The sequence below is a fragment of the Manis javanica genome, chromosome 14 (genome assembly GCF_040802235.1).
Source record: "Manis javanica isolate MJ-LG chromosome 14, MJ_LKY, whole genome shotgun sequence".
Lineage (NCBI taxonomy): Eukaryota > Metazoa > Chordata > Mammalia > Pholidota > Manidae > Manis > Manis javanica.
The window spans coordinates 16,443,234-16,462,284 of record NC_133169.1 but is presented as its reverse complement, the minus strand read 5'-3'; the positions used below and the strand labels follow the sequence as shown (position 1 = coordinate 16,462,284).

Genomic DNA, 19,051 nt, shown 5'->3' with positions numbered 1-19,051 from the left:
TAGGAGCAATGGTTCAGTACTTGCAGCAACTTTATAGAGCATAACTACGGTGCATAAAGAAAAATCCAATTGAAAAATCCTCCCCCCCGAAATGTTTACATTAATATTTTAGTAAAAGAATTGTCTTCTGTCATTTCCTTCAAAGACCTTCATTGTATCCGTGTAGTTACCACTCCTCTGAGTAAGGCAGGCCCTTTGCTGCCTTTCTGTTTAATGGGTTGCAGCTACGTGTGTTTGGCTTTGCTCGGAAAATTAATCTCTCTCAAAGGCAGCCTTGCTTTCCACTGGGGAAGTCTAAGGAATAAGCTTCACTTTTTATCACTCAATGGCATGGGTACTGTTTAAATATGACTGTTTTGAGACTATGATTTTTAAAACTAGAATGTTACATATAATGTGCACAGTATAAACAACAGCAAAAATGTAGCAAAGGAATGTAAAAATGTCAGCACAAACGGGAACTCTTACCTTTCTTGTCCAAGTCAGATATTTTATTGAAAAAAAAATTACAGTATTTAAGAATCCAAACAAGGACAATTCAGGCTTGAAAGAAAGAAAACCTGAAGGAACCCACTGTTTTCAGTAAAATTATGAATACAAAAAACATAGACCAGGAAAACAGTTTATGGCCTAATGCACTAGTTCCATGATAAATACACATATATAGTATATCTCCATCAAGTGAAACTTAATCACCTTTTTACAATTTAGGGAGGGAAGGCAGCTTTTACTATGGTTAAGTCATGTGTCATCAATACCAGGAAGCTCACCTATCAGTTGTAATAGCTTCTATAAAATACCACAGTGAGATTGCAATAAGCCTAGAAAATGGGCTACAAATCCCAGCTATGCTCAAGCAAGCAGTGAACCAAAAATAAAAATAGGTACAACTGAACCAAGAACTAGATAGCATTCATCTAGATTCATGATTGGTAAGGCAAAGTTCATAGGCCAAGGTTTTAAAGTGACTTATTCAGATCTGAAAGACAGTCATTATACAAAATAAAATGAAATCATTTATGTAATGCAGAAAAAAAAGTCGTGGATTTTCACTCCAAGGACATAGCACAAAAAAGCTTACTTACAATACCAAACACCACATTATTGTACCTCTAAAATATCACTTTTAAATATGCAAAGGTAAAGAGACTCAAAGTTGTACTTTATCATTTTTAATCCCTCCAGTTTAGACAAGCAATCTAAAAGATGTCACACATTCCCACTTAATACATTTGCTGAAATCTTTCAGACTGTAGTAATTTTAGGTAAAGGAAATGTCAACTTTAAGTTTCTTTTCCGATCATCATATTTAAGTTAGCCATTAAATGCTGAATTAACAATTAATCCATACAGTAATATAAAAATACATGTATTAAATCACAGTATTCATCAATTATCAGAACTTAATAAAAATATTAATCATTTTAATATAACCATTTTGAAGAGCTCAAATGGCCTGAATGTAGGATAGTGTCTAAATTACACCATCAATAGAAATGTACATTATCCCCTTTGCTGGTGAAACTGAGCTCATGCAAATATTTCTGACACTCACGGTGACACATAGGATGTGCCATTCTAAGACTGTGCAAGCGGCTCTCACTTTTAAACAAGACAATGTGATTCAGACATATACAGTAATTGTGGAAATACCAGCTTTCACATGATTTCAATAAGCTCTAAGCCAAAATTATAATTTTGAGTGATTTCAGTATCAAAGCAGGTCATTTAAAAGGTAATAGTAAATGATTCTACTAGCACAAACTAGTTATTACTGTAGTTTAAAACAAGGATGATTTTTGCAGTACAATGAAAACTATACTATAAAATACAATGGGTTTGTATTACAGAGCAGATTTTCCAAGTAGAAAGCAAACAAAATACAAACTCTAGCAAAGACCATCAACCTTACCTACTACTCATCCTAGCCCTTGTTAAAATACCCTGAGTAAAATTCAAATATTTTAAATAATGCTGGTTATATAAGACTCTAAAAATGAACCATAAATGTCAATGCATCATGTTTTTTTATTTACAACAGTTGGTTATGTAAAAATAACTTCTTAGCCAGTCACAATATAGACAGTAGGAATACTTATGTGAGATCTGGAAGTTGCAAAGTTTCTACCTTTTGGCAAAGCAAGTGATACATAATGGATTCAATGTAAAAAAGAATCATAAAAGAGAAAAATATATAAAATTTACAGTAGCTTCTACCCACCCTTGGGCCAACCTAGATTCCTAGAAAGCCTCCCCAACCAGGTTCACTTCTGACTAAAGGAAGAATGCCAGTCCTCCAGCAAAAACAGCCCCATCTTTTCATCAAAGAGGGTCCCACTTCAATGATACTCCTCCAGGGGAAGAGGACAGGAGCCAGGTTCCCTCGAATGTCATTCCCCAGATGTTCAAAACGTAACTAATTTATTAGCATTAGAAGATTTGGTTTATAGGGGAATCTCACTGGTCCAGTTTGTAGCCTACAAAAAAATGGATTATTTTTAAGTATAACATTAGAATATGAATAAAGGATGAGGATGTGGCTTTTTATTCCATAGAAATGGGTACATTTCTAAACATGACAATTAAAAACAAAAAAGCATGCCTACCATTGAAGTTGGGGTCCCTCCAGATTTTTTAATATTCTTAGAAGTCATTCCATGAAGGCGACTGAGTCTAGCTTGGAAACCTGGAAAAATCAAAGCATTCAAATTAGGAGACTCTATGATTATTGACGGATACAGTGAGTTCCTATCACTACAGAATTCCAAGTTGGAGAGGGAAACATCTCGAATAATAGTGGGGAAAATATGAAACTCACACTTAATAGAAATGCTCAGTAGGGTTTTAATGTGTTCAGCACACAGCTATCAGCGATTCAGGCATTAAGAGTATTATTGGCTCTTTCCTCCCAGTTTACCTTTTCTATCATTTCAACAGTTTCACAATGGCCCCAGGAAGAGAACAAGTCAACCTTTTAGTAATTTGAAATCATGATAAATGTAACAGCCAAAGTACTCTTCAACATGTTTCTTTGCCACATCTTGTATTTAGATTCTTGCATTTCCATTTTACCCTATCCTCTTCCAACGAACATTCCTAGATTGACCACAAGCCACTGTATCCACATGAAGGCAGTACTACTGACCTCTTCTTCCCGGATGCGACATAAGGGGGAAAGAACCAGTTAAGATACTTTCAAAGACAGGATCTGGTAAATTTTTGTCTAGCTTGGTAGGATCTTCCTTCTCCCACCAGGGCACTACTCCAGCGATGCCACAGGCTCCGCCTGATTCCTTTTCATAAAACCAGTCACTCTGCTCATCATCACCTGTGTAAATACAAGACATTTCCCAAAGATTCAGCGTTGCCGTGCAAACACACAGAGTTCTCAGATTAGATTGAAAAAACACACTACAAAAATTAAGCTTGAATTTTAGGTAAATTTCTGAGATAACATGTAGTGCTCATATGAAATTTTTAGTATGTCTAAATTCTACATGGGACACACTTACACTAATAAACTTTTATCTAAAATTCTAATTTCACTGGGGATCCTGTATCTCTTCACAAATACAATCTATTCAGAAAACTTTTTTTTCTATACTACAGCTTCACCTGAGAAATGTTTTTAAACACAGTAACAAGAACTGCCAACTGCAAAACATAAAATGCTGTACTTTAGAACCAATTTAGAAATGTGAAAAACAATAATAAACTGGCTAATCTTTTGGCAAAAAGTGTAGGGAAATACATTTAAGTTACTACCCTTTCCACATTAAGGAAAAACAAGCCTTATTCTCCTGCCGGGAATTGAAAGGTATAAAACTGTGGAACCTGTTCTTTGCAGCTGATAATGGTATATAATTAGCTTAATTTCATGATTTGTATGTAGTATAAAGAGGGAAACAATCATGAACAGATGTGACTAAATGAAATTAATCTGATTAAGTTCATTAAGAAATAGTTGTGAAAAAGTTGATTTTAAATGAAATGTGACAATACCACAGAATTTACAAGTAAACTATACCGGGCTACTACAAGCAAGGTATTTTCAGAACAGAACACTATTTATAGTAACTTTAACTTTTGGGAACAACCATGAGTATAACCATGAGTAATGATCAATTTAAAATTAAGTTTGAAATGTGTCTTTGGTGTCAATCAACAGCATTTTGTTTTTCAAAAAGTTATCATAAAGCGATGTATACAGAAGGTGACAGGCAGGTGGCTTTAAAAAATAAGAGACAAATAGCATTTTGAATATGATGTGAGATTCATTAAGGTCTTCTTCATGATTCTTAGAAAACATAATTCTGGTTTCTAAGAGGGTTATCACAAATGCTATAAACTTTTTTCCTTTAGAGAAAGATTTCTGATTCCAAAGTCCCTTACTGCAAATTATTTTTAGCAAACTAAAAAATACCTTACACTTCAACTGTAAATGATTTTTATGGGAAACAGCTCTATTTCAAATTAGGAAGGAATGAAAAATTTAAAGGATTTGGAAAACCAAGGTCAACTGTTTAAATTGTTAATTAAAAAAACATGTAATTGAAAGCACATAAATACTAGCCTTTTTACTGAGATTTACATAAGCACAAAAAGGGCAGTCAGTTGAAACTGACTACCCCAGATCTTAATTCCAAATGAGAAAACGTTATTATAGAAGAATGAGGCTAATTTATTTTTTGTGACACACAGCTTTTTATTCTTAATGGAGAAATCAAATAGCTAAAGATCAAGAACTTGGGCTCTGAAGTCAGACAGACCAGTTGGAATTCTAGTGTTTTGCAATACTGCAGAAGTTATGTTACTTCAACTCTATTAGCTAAATTTCATCTTCTAAAAAAAATAAAGGGAAATCTCATGCTTTACAAATAACACTTAAAATAAAATGTAAAAATAGCACCTAGTGTGAAATATAAGTAGTTCACAGTAAACGTTAGCGTATTATTCTAAGTGATTCAATGTTTTTCAAAGATTGATAAACTTGTAAGAAGTTTTTTTAAAAAGTTTTTCCATTTCATTACCAAATTCAATATTTGTAATGTAACTTTGGGTAGAAATGTATTTTAATGAGAATTTGGGTTTACTATCAAGGAAGTCAAGCACACTCTTAGCCCAGAGATTCTAACATAACTTCAGCCAAGTCTCTTAAGGTTAGAAAGTCTACAGTCTTTAAAATAGCTATGTGCATATTTATCTGAAACAATTGGTTTTAAGTAAGCAAAAAAGATCATTTATTTACTTCACTCATATTGTCAAGAGTATGAACAGACTATGAAAAAAATGTGTGGGGCAGGTATTATTTCATTGTTTTTTATTTCACAACATCACTAAATTATTTATAATTTAAAATAATAGATTTTGTTTTTTCCCTTAATTCTTTCTGCTTTCCTCTAAAGATTCTCAAGATATGAAAAATTGGTGAAAAATATTTGTATGTCTGCTTCCTGCCCTTTATTAAGGGATTCATGTTTTCTTCCAGAACAGGTACTTTCAAAATAATGCCGTATTAAAGTGTGAAAAGCTTCAGGAAATTTCAAAGATGGAAAAGCACTTAAGTTGTAAGACATTAGTGTTTTAACAGTTTACGATACTGAATTTATGAAAATGGTCTAATTACTTACAAACTGGATAGGATGACAAAATGTCAGAGCTGAATATAAATGACAAATGACTTACAAGTCCACCCTTATTGATGCTTAAACAGTACTGAATACATTTGGAATCAGGTGGACAATGAGAACGTGTCTTGTGAACTTGCTAGAAGAGGCAGTCTGCAAAGACGTAGTAACGCTTGCTCAAGGAAGGTAGGAGGTTACAGTTCCTTAACATTATTGGCTCTACATGCTAGCTTTTGGAGATAATCAATTACTTTAGGTCATCAGAACAGGATACCTTTCAGAGCATATACAAGAACTAAACCCCAATCCACTCAGTAGTCGATATAACTGGATTGCAGTCATCAACTTAGGAAATAACTAAGAATGGGCACAACTTTAAAATGAAGATGTTTTCTCAAAGAAATAATAAAAAAAAAAAAAAGACATTTCAGTACCTTGTCTTCCCTCATCATTGGTAAACAAACCAGCATCAGTGCTGCTGAGACTGCTGGACTCACTGTCATAAGGGAAAAGAAAAAAAAAAAAAAACAGATCAAAAGAACAATTGATCTCTCGGTCGTAAAATTTTAAAGAGACATAGCAGCTCAGAGATGGAATTTAAGCCAGACAAAGATCTGAAAGAAAGTAAGATGATTTTTTAAAAATCAAACTGCAAATATTCTGGTTCCATTAACTACAGAGCATAATATTATTTTTGGCACATAAAACCACAGGAATCTAATGGGACCCTGACAGTAAGCCAGATGTGACTGCCACAAGGTGCTGACACAATTGATGCGTTTTATTATCTGCTTGCATCAAACGCTCACTGCTCCTTTCTTATGCCACACAATTCAGTTTGTGCCTGGACCACCACTGCTCAATAAAATGGGAAAAGTCTCTATCAAAAGCAGGCTAAGCCTTTCGTCAGCACATGAAATACAGGGGCCTGGGATGAAATTACTTTTCACAAGCACATCTGCAAATATTCTAGAAAAAACATTACTTAGGAATTCACAACAACTTTACTACTTGGCGAGGAAGAAAAAAGTTTATAATGGTAACAATCCATTAAATCAAAATTAAGATCGCTTTGAGCAAAAACTGAGTCTTACCAATATTAAGGAGGGAGTATGCAAAAATAATAGGTTCCCATAGAAGATCTAGAGTATGACAGTCAAACTTAACATACAAATTAACACAAATAGTAGGTATTTGACTGACATGAATAAACTGTCACTATTAGTTCTGATAGAAGCAAAGCTTATATGATAACCTAGTTAGTTAAAAAGCCACAAAAACAAGGTCATATAGTAGAGCTTTGGCCTCTAAAGAAATCTGATGCCCTTTAAAGATCTTACATATATGCTCTGTAATTCTTAATTTTAACCAATCAGGAAATTGCCCTAGGTGATTTTTTAAATTGTAATACCTTTTCCATTAACATGTACTGATTTGACTTACAAAAAATTAAAAAACATCCTATTCTTTTTAACATTTAAATTGAGTTTCGGATTAAAATGATAGATAAGATCTAAATCTGTAGACATTTTCTGAATACAAAATATCATAGCAGTTTTTGTTTGATTAAAAAAATACACACAGAAAGTATAACAATTTGCTAAATGTCACATTTTCTCAAGGAATTCTGAATTAGGACCTTTTTCTTTAGTATTCTTCAAATTAAGAGAACGTATGAAGCTCCCCTATCCAAGGGTTATTGAAAGAAAACAATACTTTCTAGAACATCACATTCATATTTTCAAATTTACATACATATATGCTCTTCTATGCACAGTGATGTTAAAAACTGAACAATTCAGGAACTTCATCTTTTTGCTATTTAGCCCAAAGTACTGATCTTCTTTTTTTCTTTTCTGTGACTGAGTAGTGCTTTCCCGTCTTCCCCCATCAACTCTACTTTAACAAGGGTTACATACCATGGGGGGCACACAATTTTTTTTTCTGAAACCTTTGAGGGAAAATGAATTTAGATTGAGAACTTTATTTAAAGTGTAGAATGATATGTTCTAAAATGCCTGAGTGTTCTGGGTTGGCACTCCATAATCAAACATACTAATATATTATTTTTAGAATGCATATCTACATTAAACACAGGTTAAGTTAGGTCTGGCCACAAATGAATTAGTTATTCACAGCCTTCAGAATTCAGATTTGCAGATAAAGGACAGTGTGCACCTATACACTTTTTTAAAAAATCTACAGTAGCCTTCTAATATCCCTGAGTTCAAATTTATGTTCCCACAACCCCACTATTCTAAATACAACCAGGTTCATCTTTTCAAAATACAACTTTTGACTAAAAATATCATGGATGGGATCCTGGAATAGAAAAAGGACATTAAATAAAAACAAAAGGGATTCTAATAAAGTATTAACTTTTACTTTAATAATGTGTCAACACTGGCTCATTAATTCTGACCATTAATTAATATGTACCATAATATTACATTATGTTAACAATAGGGGAAACTGGGTGTGGGATACATGGCGCAGGGTATGTGGAAACCTTGTACTATCTCTGCAACTCTTCTGTAAATCTGAAACTATTCTACAAGAAAAGTCTACCAAACGTACATATACACATACACATAACATAATAATAAGTCTTCTTATAAAAATCTAAATTACTTCCCCACACTTTGTTGAATCAAATTTATTTAGAGTTCAAGGTTCTCCACAGGTGGGCCCCCACCTAAATTCTTCCCGTCCCCATCTCCGGTCCTTCTGTTTATTTTCTATCTGCAAATGGTTACCCCTATCTCCTCTCTCTTTTCTCTCTGCCTGCCTACTCTTTTTAATGACATAAGAAAACCAGAATTCTCCAACACCAGCTCTTGGTCCTTAATGATCTTTATCCTAATTTGAGATATTTTTACATGTGTATTAAACATGTTCCCTTATTTATATCTCACTTCGCTGACATCTAGCTAGTTAGTTACTCCAAGTAAATATATCTTGTAGCTGTTATATCTCAACAACTTAAACAGAAGCAAGGCTTTCCATTTTCAGCATTAGCCAGTCATTATGGCTTCTCTTCTTCCCACCATTTTAGTACAACTTTTATAGCACAGAATTCAAAGGAGAATACATTCTGTAAGTGCTTGTTGGATTAATGTACACACACTCATCCCAATGCCCTGTCCCAATTGGTTCATTCCCTATAATTTCCATTCTTGAAACCTGAGCATCATGAGTCCCTTTTCTCATTCATCCTCCCAAATACAGTCAACCTTTCATTGATTCCAACTCTTAAATCTGCTTTCATATTTTTCCCCTCGACTATCACTGCCATAATTCACCTGCCACTTAAAGATGGACTGGAGATCAGTCAATGCTAAACACAACACTGTTGTCAAGTACACATTGTTTTGATAAAACATAAATGTAATTGAGCTTTTTCACTGTTAAAAATTTTTCACTGACTTCCCATTTTTTATATGATGAAATATGAACTATTTATTATAGGACACAAAGCCTTCAGGATGTCCTTATGGCTCTAGCCTCAACCCCCACTTTATTTTCTAGTAATAATGAACTACGTGTACTTTCGCAAATACATCACACTTGCTTCATAATCCATGACTTTGCAAAAGCTGTTACCTCTACCAGGAATGCCATTTCCCTCCCTCCCCTTCACTCCTCCAATATCTGAATAGAGCTTAATGCTTGCTTTAAATCACAGTTCCTTTAGGAAGTCTTCCCTCACTAGTACCTTCCACTCAGCACATTTTATTTTCATCATTTGCTTGTCTGCCACTCCAGGTTATGAGGCTGTAGAGAACAGGGTGTGTCTTATTATTAGTCTTGGTACTGTAAGTGAATACACAGTATTTATTCAAATGTTTGTTAAATCTCTCTCTCTCTCTCACACACACACACACACACACACACACACACACACCGAGTGAAACACTTCAGTTCTTTCACTTTTTTATAAACCAGTTTCAAGGAAATATGCAGCTTGTTACAGTAGCAAAGCTTTGGAAGTAGTCTTAGAACACTTACACTTGTTGGGAAAATGTATTAAATATTTAGCAATCTTCCACCAGAAGGAGTATGCACCTAACTCCTAAGTAACAAAAACAGTTATATAGGTAAGTTTAAAAGAAAAGAAAAACAATTTTTTAAATTTATTCAAGAGTGAAAACATCCAGTGAGAAAATTGGTACTTGGGCTGTTGATGGGCTGGGTAGCCTGATCATGCCCACTAAATACTCTAGTATTTTTTTACAATGAAGAGAAATGAAGAGAGTTTTATCTCTTTCTTTTCCAGAGTCAATCAAAAGCAGACATCAATAAAAGGAGGGGTTTGCACAACTAATCCGGCAGATAATCTGAATCCAGAACTGAGGGCTTCTCTCCACTGCCAAACACCCACCCTCTCCGCAACTGAGCAAGTCAGTTTCAAATCAAGCTAAGTGGTCCTCAGTTACAAAGGCCAAATACCAAACAGCATATAAATAATTCTCATTCTGGCATTAAAAATGACAACTTTCTTGGAAGAAAAGCAAGTACTATAAACTTTTCAAAGCTTTCCTAAAACATTTTTTGAAGTAATTTTTACTTGCTTAGAAAATTTGCATGAATAGTAAACTATTTCTAATAAAAGGTTCATTCTACAAACTTTTACCAAAGTCCTATTCATGTCTATAATTATATTTACAAGCAAAGAAATACTGTATCTAGCTAGCTAGCTATCGATATTAGATCCACAGCTCACAGTTCACATGATTAAAATGATACTAATCCTACCAATAAAAAAATGAAATACTCCTTCCCAGACCATTTTTAAGGAATGCTTTTTTCTGGTAGTTGTGCATTTGGTTTTATGGACATGCCTGAAAGGATGAACAGTGTCAATACTTCCTCATTTCCTGAAAGTAGCATTAGTTTCACGTAAAAAAAAAAAAAAAGAAAAAACGATCACTTACCTTTTGATGCTGTCAAAACAGACCTTAACAATTATCTTTGTAGTATCCGTGCTTTTAGAATAGATAGATTAGACTAACTGACAAAGGATCATTGCTTTTCCCATTTGTCTAATGACAAGATCAGGTGTTTCTAGACTATAAATTAGGTTTTACAATTCATAAATGATCAGAATTCCTAGCAAACTACAGACTTCTTACAGTATCAAATGACACACCCTGACATAGCATCAACTTTTGATTCTTAGGAATCAAAATAAACCGATAAACTGTGACACTAAAAGCACCAGAGGCCAAAGCTCTATAATTAAACAAATAAATAATTATAATTCCAATTCTAAGAGTTATAAATGTGCTGTTATTAAAAAGCACATTCTTCCCCATTGAAAATCTATTTCCTTTTCTCTTTTATAGCTGAAAATGAAGTCTTTATAACACAATCGAAAGACTTTGTGTAAATCAAATAAGCAATTTTGCTTCATGCTGAACACTGTAAATTATAAGGAAATATAACTATGGTTAAACAGTAATATCCCCACTACCAGCATTATAATTTATAATTACTTTAAAATAGAATTGAAATGCAAAACTCATTTAACCACAAACACAGGCTACAGATATTTTTATATTTAGAGAATATAAAAGTCACCTTTCACTCATGAGTTCATCTGAGACTTTTTGCTCTTCATATTCCATTTTGTCTTTATTGAACTGGCTCATTTCCTCACTTTCTAAAACCACTCCTTCGTCTTGGATTTTTGGTCCTTGTCTAATTATTTTCAATTTCCTTTTTTTGATTTTGTTCCTCGTAAACTCTTGATACTGGTAAGCTCTGTCATTGTCCATGTCCTGGTCTCTACAACCTTCCAGGGGCTGGGTCATCGTCCGCTTGCTGGCAATGTCGTGGGGCAGATCCACCGCCATGCGTTTTACCTTCCGCCTCCGGCGCAGAGTTCGGTTCCCGAGGCTGTCCACAGCGAAATCAGTCTCGTGCCAGAGAGGTCTTTTCCCTCGAACATTATTATTTAAGTTTGATGACGGCCTGCGCTTTGCTACTAACATTTGGTCATCAGAGTCACTAGGATCTTTCTTATTGTTATTGTGATTCTCTCTATAGTCCTTGCTTGGTTCTTCTAAACTCGAATCAGAGCCTTCACTTAAGCAGTGACCAGTCTCCCACGGGTGATGAACGTTATACGACCTCCGTTTTCTCCCCCTTCTTTTCCTCGCCTGGCGTTTCAGAGGGCAAGAAATACTTCGAGAATGATCTCCGGTCTCCGCAAATCCGCCTCGAGCTTGCTCAGAGCTCTCCTCCAGTGCTGAGACAAGATCGTGAACCAGTTCTTCCATGGTTCGACTGAAATGCCTACATTTTTTAAAGAAAAAAAAATTTAAAGAAAATAGTATTAACTGTATTAGCTTAGTTTATCACAGCAGATAATTCACTCTAAATCTGACTAAAATTAATAGTTATTATAAAGAAATATTTAAAATCTATTTAAGGTTCCTATCCAAGATATTACAGTTTCAAATATTCTGACCTATTTTTTAGCACCTTTTTCTTGTATAAGTTCTTTTATTAAACACAGGAATTACATCTAGACTAAGCATAATATCAGCAATGAAAGACCCTAGTAATTTTATATTTTTACTGTGTAATTATGGAATAGTTATCTCTGCTTAAATCACTGTTCATTATTCTATTCCTGTCCCTAGAGCCGGTTTTTACTGGAGTTTATGTTTAAGTCTAAGTTTCTCTTTCTACTAGATAGCAGGTAGAGAGAACGTTCTCCAATCTTCCCCCATATCCCCATTTCTAAGTGAAGAAGGAAGACACACAATCCTCCACCCACCCAGGCATAAACCAGTCACTACCAAGTAAATGAAGCAGATGGAAAGACAGGTACTTTCAGGATTTGTAATACAGATAAAAAGGAAGTTTAACTAAATACTAGGTATATATTTAGGCCACACTAACCTCATAACCCAGTGAAGCAGAAACTATGTTCACACTCAAACTGGAACCTCACTGGTCTAAAATGGCCCATCATTTTTCTTGTAATTCATTCTGAAGCAGTCTCTTAGCCTTTTTGTACATAACAAAACATATACAAACAAAAACCATGGAAGTACATTACTTGTGAGAAAATTAACCACGAGTCAGCAAGGAAAAATATCAGCATTCTTTGGGAACTTTTATGAATTATACTGGTCATTTCCCAAGGCAACTAACTCCTCAAGATTCAAAATCAGTTGGTATGACAGAGCGCTCAGGATTCCAATTTTATTTTTTAAACATTATAGGTAACTAATTTATGCAACTTTCATATTGAGGTAGTACAGGGACATGGGAAAAGCATCATGATTAACTTTTCCTGCCTATGATGAAAAATGCTGAGATATAAAAAGTATAGTAAGAACAGGAGGGACCCCAGCTTAAGGCTAAGACTCCATTTTAAAAAGCAGAGTTGAGAAGTAAAATTCCTAACATATTCTCTGGTAATCAGACAACAGCCCAACAGACTACCTTAAGGCAGGGCAGGTAGTCTTAAATGTTATGTCCCGACGTTGAGGGTAACCACTAGCTTGGAGAAGAACAAGATAAATAAATCTCTTGTGTTGGGTTTATTTAGCCAAATTAGCTGGAGGACTGATCATAGAGGAGAGGAGGCACGGTGTCTCTCACCAGAGAGAAGCATCTTGAGACCACAAGTCAAGCCTACGCCCAACAACCTCCCCTCCGCCTTTTGCCCCATTCTTGAAAGCCTTAAAAGACAGAATCCCCAACTTTCCGCGGGCCTCCTCTCTGAGGACGCCCGCACTTTCCTTTCTTTCAGTGCATACTTTCAAATAAAGCTTTCTCACTGCTTACATTATTTCGGTTTGTTTCTTCGCTATTTCGATTTATTTCCAAGTCTTTCTCTCTGTCTCCACTTTACTCCTGATAAGTAGGAAGGGGCTGCTGAAAGCTCAGATTTGGACCTGCATGTTTCTGTTGCCTGGGTGACCTGGTCAAAACTGCAGCTGTACGATATGCTCTTAGGAGCCTACCTGAAAATCTCCTCTCTTTGAGAAGTTCTCAGAACATAATTTCCCTCCATACCGTGCTCTGCAGCTCCCCAAATCCTGGAGTGGTAGGGGCTAGTCCCCACGCTGTGCCAGTCCAGGCAGACACAGGATGCCAGGTGACTCTGGTTTCAGGAGTTGGCAAAGGAATCTGCCCTAGGTGGAGAATTTTCCTTCTTTCCCTCTGCACTTTCCTGTTCTCTGCTGCCTGCACAGAAGTGCCGGTCCCTGCTAATTCCTTCTTAACCTACGCTTGTCTGATCTGCTCGAGAATTCTTTCTCATTCAAAGTCAAGAACCCTCTCCCGTCCAGGTTAAGGTTTCTCTTCTGCTTCACCTAGTGTGCAGGGAGAGACCTCCGCAGATGCAGCTGCCCATCAACACTATGAAGATGATGAATTTCTCAAACTGAGTTCTAAAAGCACCAAGGGATCAAAATATTCTCAACTGTGGAGGATTACATAATTTCTAGAGTCTGCAGCATGGGTAAGCACACTTTTCAGTAAAGGGCCAAACAGTAAATATTTCAGGACCCACAGTCCATCAGGTCTCCGTCACAACTACTTAACTTGTTGCCATTGTAAGGTGAAAATAAGGGGCAATACATACATGAAAAGGTATGGCTGTGTTCTAGTAAAATTTTATTTACAAAACCGAGTGATGGCAAGCTATAGTTGGCTGACCTCTGGGTTATTTAGGCTCTATAGTCTTATAATTTCAGGCATTTGCAAGTTCCCTCTGACAACTTTCAACTTTGTCTCTTTATTTTAATGACGACCAAAAAACAAACACACACTGTACTTCTACTGGATTTGCCACTTACAACACCATGCACACACGGAGCTTCTAACCTTTAAATACTTACTATGGGTCAGGCCCACTTCCAAGTGTTACCTCATCTCATTCTCATATAATCATCCTATGAGATGGCAGATGAAATGAGAGAGAGAGAGAGAGAGAGAGAGAGAGAGAGAGAGAGAGAGGAGAGAGAGAGAGAGATTGATTAAGAGCAGCCTGCCCAGTGTAGCACATCTGCGAAATGGTAGAAACAGAATTCAAATTCTGGCAATCTGGTTCCAGAGTCTGAATGTTCACCCAACTACAGCCAAGATCGGCTATGTCATTCCGGTATCCAGTTTGCAGTTTTGTTTATGAGTGATTCAGCGCAGGTGGTACTATTTTAATTGTCAAGACAGATTTAATCTACAACTATGTACAGCCCAATGACTCACAGTGAGGCATATATTCCTTGGAACAGAAAAAAGGATGGGAGATTTAAATCAACACAAGGCACAGGCCAGCATAGGGGGTAAAAGTGAGCTGAATTAAAAAAAAACAATGTTGTAGTCATCAGTAAAATGTTCACTGTGGACAATTAAGTAACAGGACATTGCCCTCCAGTTAATGTGGGTTTGTATTTCCCAGACCAATCTCCTTTTTGAATGAATAAACAAAAACTTACAGGTACAGACATTTTTCAAAAACATGGTGATTTTAGTTTTTATTTTAAATGAACTCTGGAGGGCTACTGAGATTTCTTTCTTCCTTTAAAAGGGTTCTATTACTGGGGTTTCAGAACACTACATTTGACTAAGAGAAATATGTATAACATAGGAATTAGGCTAAAGTCAAAACCAGAGCTACAATTCTGACTAAACTGATATGCCAAAAGAGTCTTTTCTCTATTACTTGTATGTTAATAATTGCTTTTTTGTTTTCCCTTTATTGCAATGAACTTCTGGTTCTTTTCATTTGATACTATTTATTTGTAAGGAATGTAATCTGAAAGACCTACTACTTCTGAATATAATATAGCACGTTCAAAAAAGTTCATTGGAGGCCAGATTAACATATATTATGGTAAGCATCTTTTTTGTAAGAGAAAACTTGGAATCACCTGGTTCCCAAGGAACTTACTTTTTGAAGATATGGTTTTCTCATCATGGGTGCATAACTAATTCTAAATATTAATATGAGATTAACTGCATGAATATAATCTCCAATGAAAATTGCAGGTTAGTTTGGAAGTTACAATTCAGTTTAGCTTTACTTTACAAGAGAAAAGTTTGGTGGTCTTAACATTACAAAAAGGTTATGCAGCACATCAGATTCAATCTACTGAAATTTGATACTCTTCCATTTACTTTAAAAGGTATTGCTGTCACTAATACAGTTTAATAAGATATAACTGATAATAAGACTGAAAGCAAAATTTCATTCTAACTCAAATTGTGTCAACCTTATTTGACTTTATATTGTTTTTCTCAAAAGAAAATTAAATCTCTTTGGAATACTTTAACTAGAGAAGTCTAATTTATTCCATGATTTTACTCAAATATGAATCACCTAAAAGAACTACTTTAAGAGGTTTTAAAAAAACAACTCTCTAAAAACAAAGAAAAAAATACATTTAATGTAACTGCTATTCAAATTACTTTTTCCCCCTTCAGTTTCAACTAACCAGACTCTTGCTTGTCAATCTCAACCAAAACCCCTGTTAATGAGCCAGTAATATAGTCAGTCAGGCTGCTTCACTGAACATCTCTCAGGAAAAAGTGAATCAACTGGTCTCAGAAATAAAGTCATTGTAAGAGACCATTACATGATTAATAGCTCATTTACTTCCTTTGCTTTTCCAGTTATGTTGAAAACCACTATACTGAGACACTTTATCCTAAAAATATTTTCTTAATTAAGATCTTTCCTGTTGGAGGGGGGACCTGCAACTACATCTTTTCTGTATAAAAATCTGTTTATTAAGTACCCATAGTTTTACAGTTTGAATTACAGTAAAATCCATTGAATTACAATTTACCTAATCTGAAGGTTTTATATTTGCATTTCTCTTCTCTTGGAATTCAATGGAAATGAAATCTTTTGGGAGTAATCTGAGTGGGTATAATGTCTAAGATAACAGTTCACTAGCAGTTTTCTTAAGATAGTCCAAATGAATAAATTACATTTCCGCTATCTATATAAAGTTGATTTTGTAAAAGGAAATGAGTTGAGTAAATAAAGACTCTGGTTTTTTTTCAGGTGGTATTAGATAATGCAGGGCAATATAAAATGTATGATCAACCCCAAATTTGGTATGCCCATTTTAGGTGAGAATTTTTGGCCGAAGGTCACGTCTGTTTGCTTGTCCTCCTTTAGACAATACTGAACATCCACTAGAATGACTGAATTGTCTCCTTGGCTCCCTTAACACCAAGTTCTAATTAATCCACAAAAAGGCTTTCCTAAAAATATATTTTTGAGAGTGGGGAAGATCAATTAGTGTAGAAAACATGGCACTGAGTCTAGGGTTTTCTTCCAAATGTTTTTACTACGAAGAAGAATCAGGAAACTGCCTCAGTCCTAAGGTCTGGCAGTTGACTGATGAACCAATGACTCTTAAATGGCATTCAGCAATATGTAGACAGTCACAGCAGGTGCTGAAGCTCAAGAAAGCCCAGGTAATAGATCCCTCCAATAACAGCCAACTATTTTGTCAATGACTACTACTTTTTTGAAGTAGTTAGTGCACTGTTTCTGTACACACTGAGTTTTTATTCATACAGAAAATAACACATAAATGGCTATCCCCATAAACTTTTGAAAGCTGTTAGCAATAACTACTATTCCTAAGAAGAAAATATACAGCACATATAGAAAAATTAGGGAATAATTTCCTTGTTTAGATGCTGATAAAAAAAAACCCTATATAAAAAGAGGATAGACATGTGTATCTACTGAATAAACCCAGTAAGTTCATTAAAAACAAATCAAAAATCTTTCAGATATAACTAAAAGGTAGTTGACTACAGCTATCAAATATCTAGTTAAGGAAAAATAGATCAAATACTCTTTTATCACCTACGTCATGGCAAAATTCTCATTTTCATCTCTGTAAAACAGGGACTGTCATTTGCATAAAGTACTTTTAGAGTGGAAATGCTAAAAGTAAGCTACCTGCTACATACAACTGCTTAACTGGCTTTCAAAAACGTCAGGAGGAAACTGTACAGAACATGAGTTTAGAGCAAACCTATGACTGTGGAAACTAAATTCTACTATATTCATTAGTCATAGGACCTTGAACAAATACTTATCTTCAAATTCTCATTACTCATCATAAAAAAAGGATACAATTTCTACCTCTTTTTTTGAAGGGATTTTGTGTGGATGAGAGTGGGTTCCCATTGTGTGAGAGCAGTTACTTATCTTTCAACAACCTCTACACATAAATAAGAGAAACTAGCCATTGAAATATCAAATCATTCTGCTTTTAAGGTACAAATATACTAAGAATCCTGAGGCTATCATAATAAAAGTGAAGATCGTCAACCTTTCTGATTGCTTGAACCGAATAGATATTTGCAAAAATCCTGCATACAATTTCAAGAAATTCATGTACTCTTACGGCAAACCCCCAAATCTCAAGAAAAAGAAACTTTGTCTCATTTTTTTAATAATATACCGATATAAGAAAAACAGAAAGATTAAAGAAAATCACTCTTCCAAGTTAAGAGTCATGGGGTTCTCCATCAAACAGAAAAACTCATTTCCCATGAGAGCAGAACCTCCACTGACTGCCAGCAGCTGCTTTTTGTCACCTTTGTTAACACAGGAACACTCTGAAAGCCTCCTTACCACAGCAACTTGGCAAAAGACAAATCATACATGGCTTTAGAAAAAAGTCTAATTCTACTTTCCAAATAGTAACTGCATAAGGCAAGTTCATGTATTATTTAAATTTGAAGAACACTCTTGATTTTTTTGTGCCATTTAATGACTTCAACAGTCATTCAAAACTTTCCTTACACTCAAATCACTTTCAAAATGTAAACTACTGAATAAAATTTGCCTAAATAGTCGGAAGTTGAAAACAAAAGTAATTCAGAATCTAAAAAATAACTCATTCCAATTCTGTAACATGCATATATTCAAGTGCATCTAGGCAAGCTGCTTGTATGTAGGAAGTGAGTCTCATTTCATTGCTCATACATGGTAACTACTCAATGTTTATTGTATATTCTGAATTCCTAGAATAGGAATGAGAATGAAGGCAGCTGAGTATTAATTGCAAATACCTAGCATAATGCTTGACATATAAAGAGGTTTAAAAAAATCTATTGGATGAACAAACCAATAAATAACTAAATGAATGAACAAATAAAGGAAAAATATGACTTGACTAAAAATTTAGATAATCCAGATTTCAAATTTTCTGCCATACTTAAGTACTATTAACTTTTTAATTAAATAAATGTTGACAGTAAAGGGTGAATTATCAAAGATGGTTTAAAGGTGTCCAGCTCGCCCTAAGTATGTATGCTAAGAAGCTACACCAACATTCATGAGTTACTTGGCCAAACTCATAATGGCCATTGCTTTGGCCTCTAACTATAGTCTGACTCAAACAAACCTCACAGTATGAAATTGAGTT

At 34.9% G+C, this 19,051-nt stretch overlaps 1 protein-coding gene across 3 annotated transcripts in view; it reads right to left on the bottom strand.

Annotated features, from left to right (window-relative positions):
• Positions 1–19,051, bottom strand: part of GPATCH2 (G-patch domain containing 2) — a 178,324-nt gene that overhangs the window by 156,279 nt on the left and 2,994 nt on the right. Inside the window, exons 2-6 of one of the 3 annotated variants that reach the window (XM_037014342.2) lie at positions 12,537–12,644; positions 11,208–11,924; positions 6,062–6,123; positions 3,146–3,328; positions 2,607–2,686 (exon numbers count right to left, since the gene is read on the bottom strand). In XM_037014342.2, the coding sequence (XP_036870237.2) occupies positions 2,607–2,686; positions 3,146–3,328; positions 6,062–6,123; positions 11,208–11,924; positions 12,537–12,541 (1,047 nt within the window). In that variant the 5' untranslated portion in view covers positions 12,542–12,644. Of the gene's footprint in view, positions 1–471; positions 2,478–2,606; positions 2,687–3,145; positions 3,329–6,061; positions 6,124–11,207; positions 11,925–12,536; positions 12,645–19,051 lie in introns of those variants that run through there. The other 2 variants (XM_037014343.2, XM_037014341.2) reach the window with 2 other exon arrangements.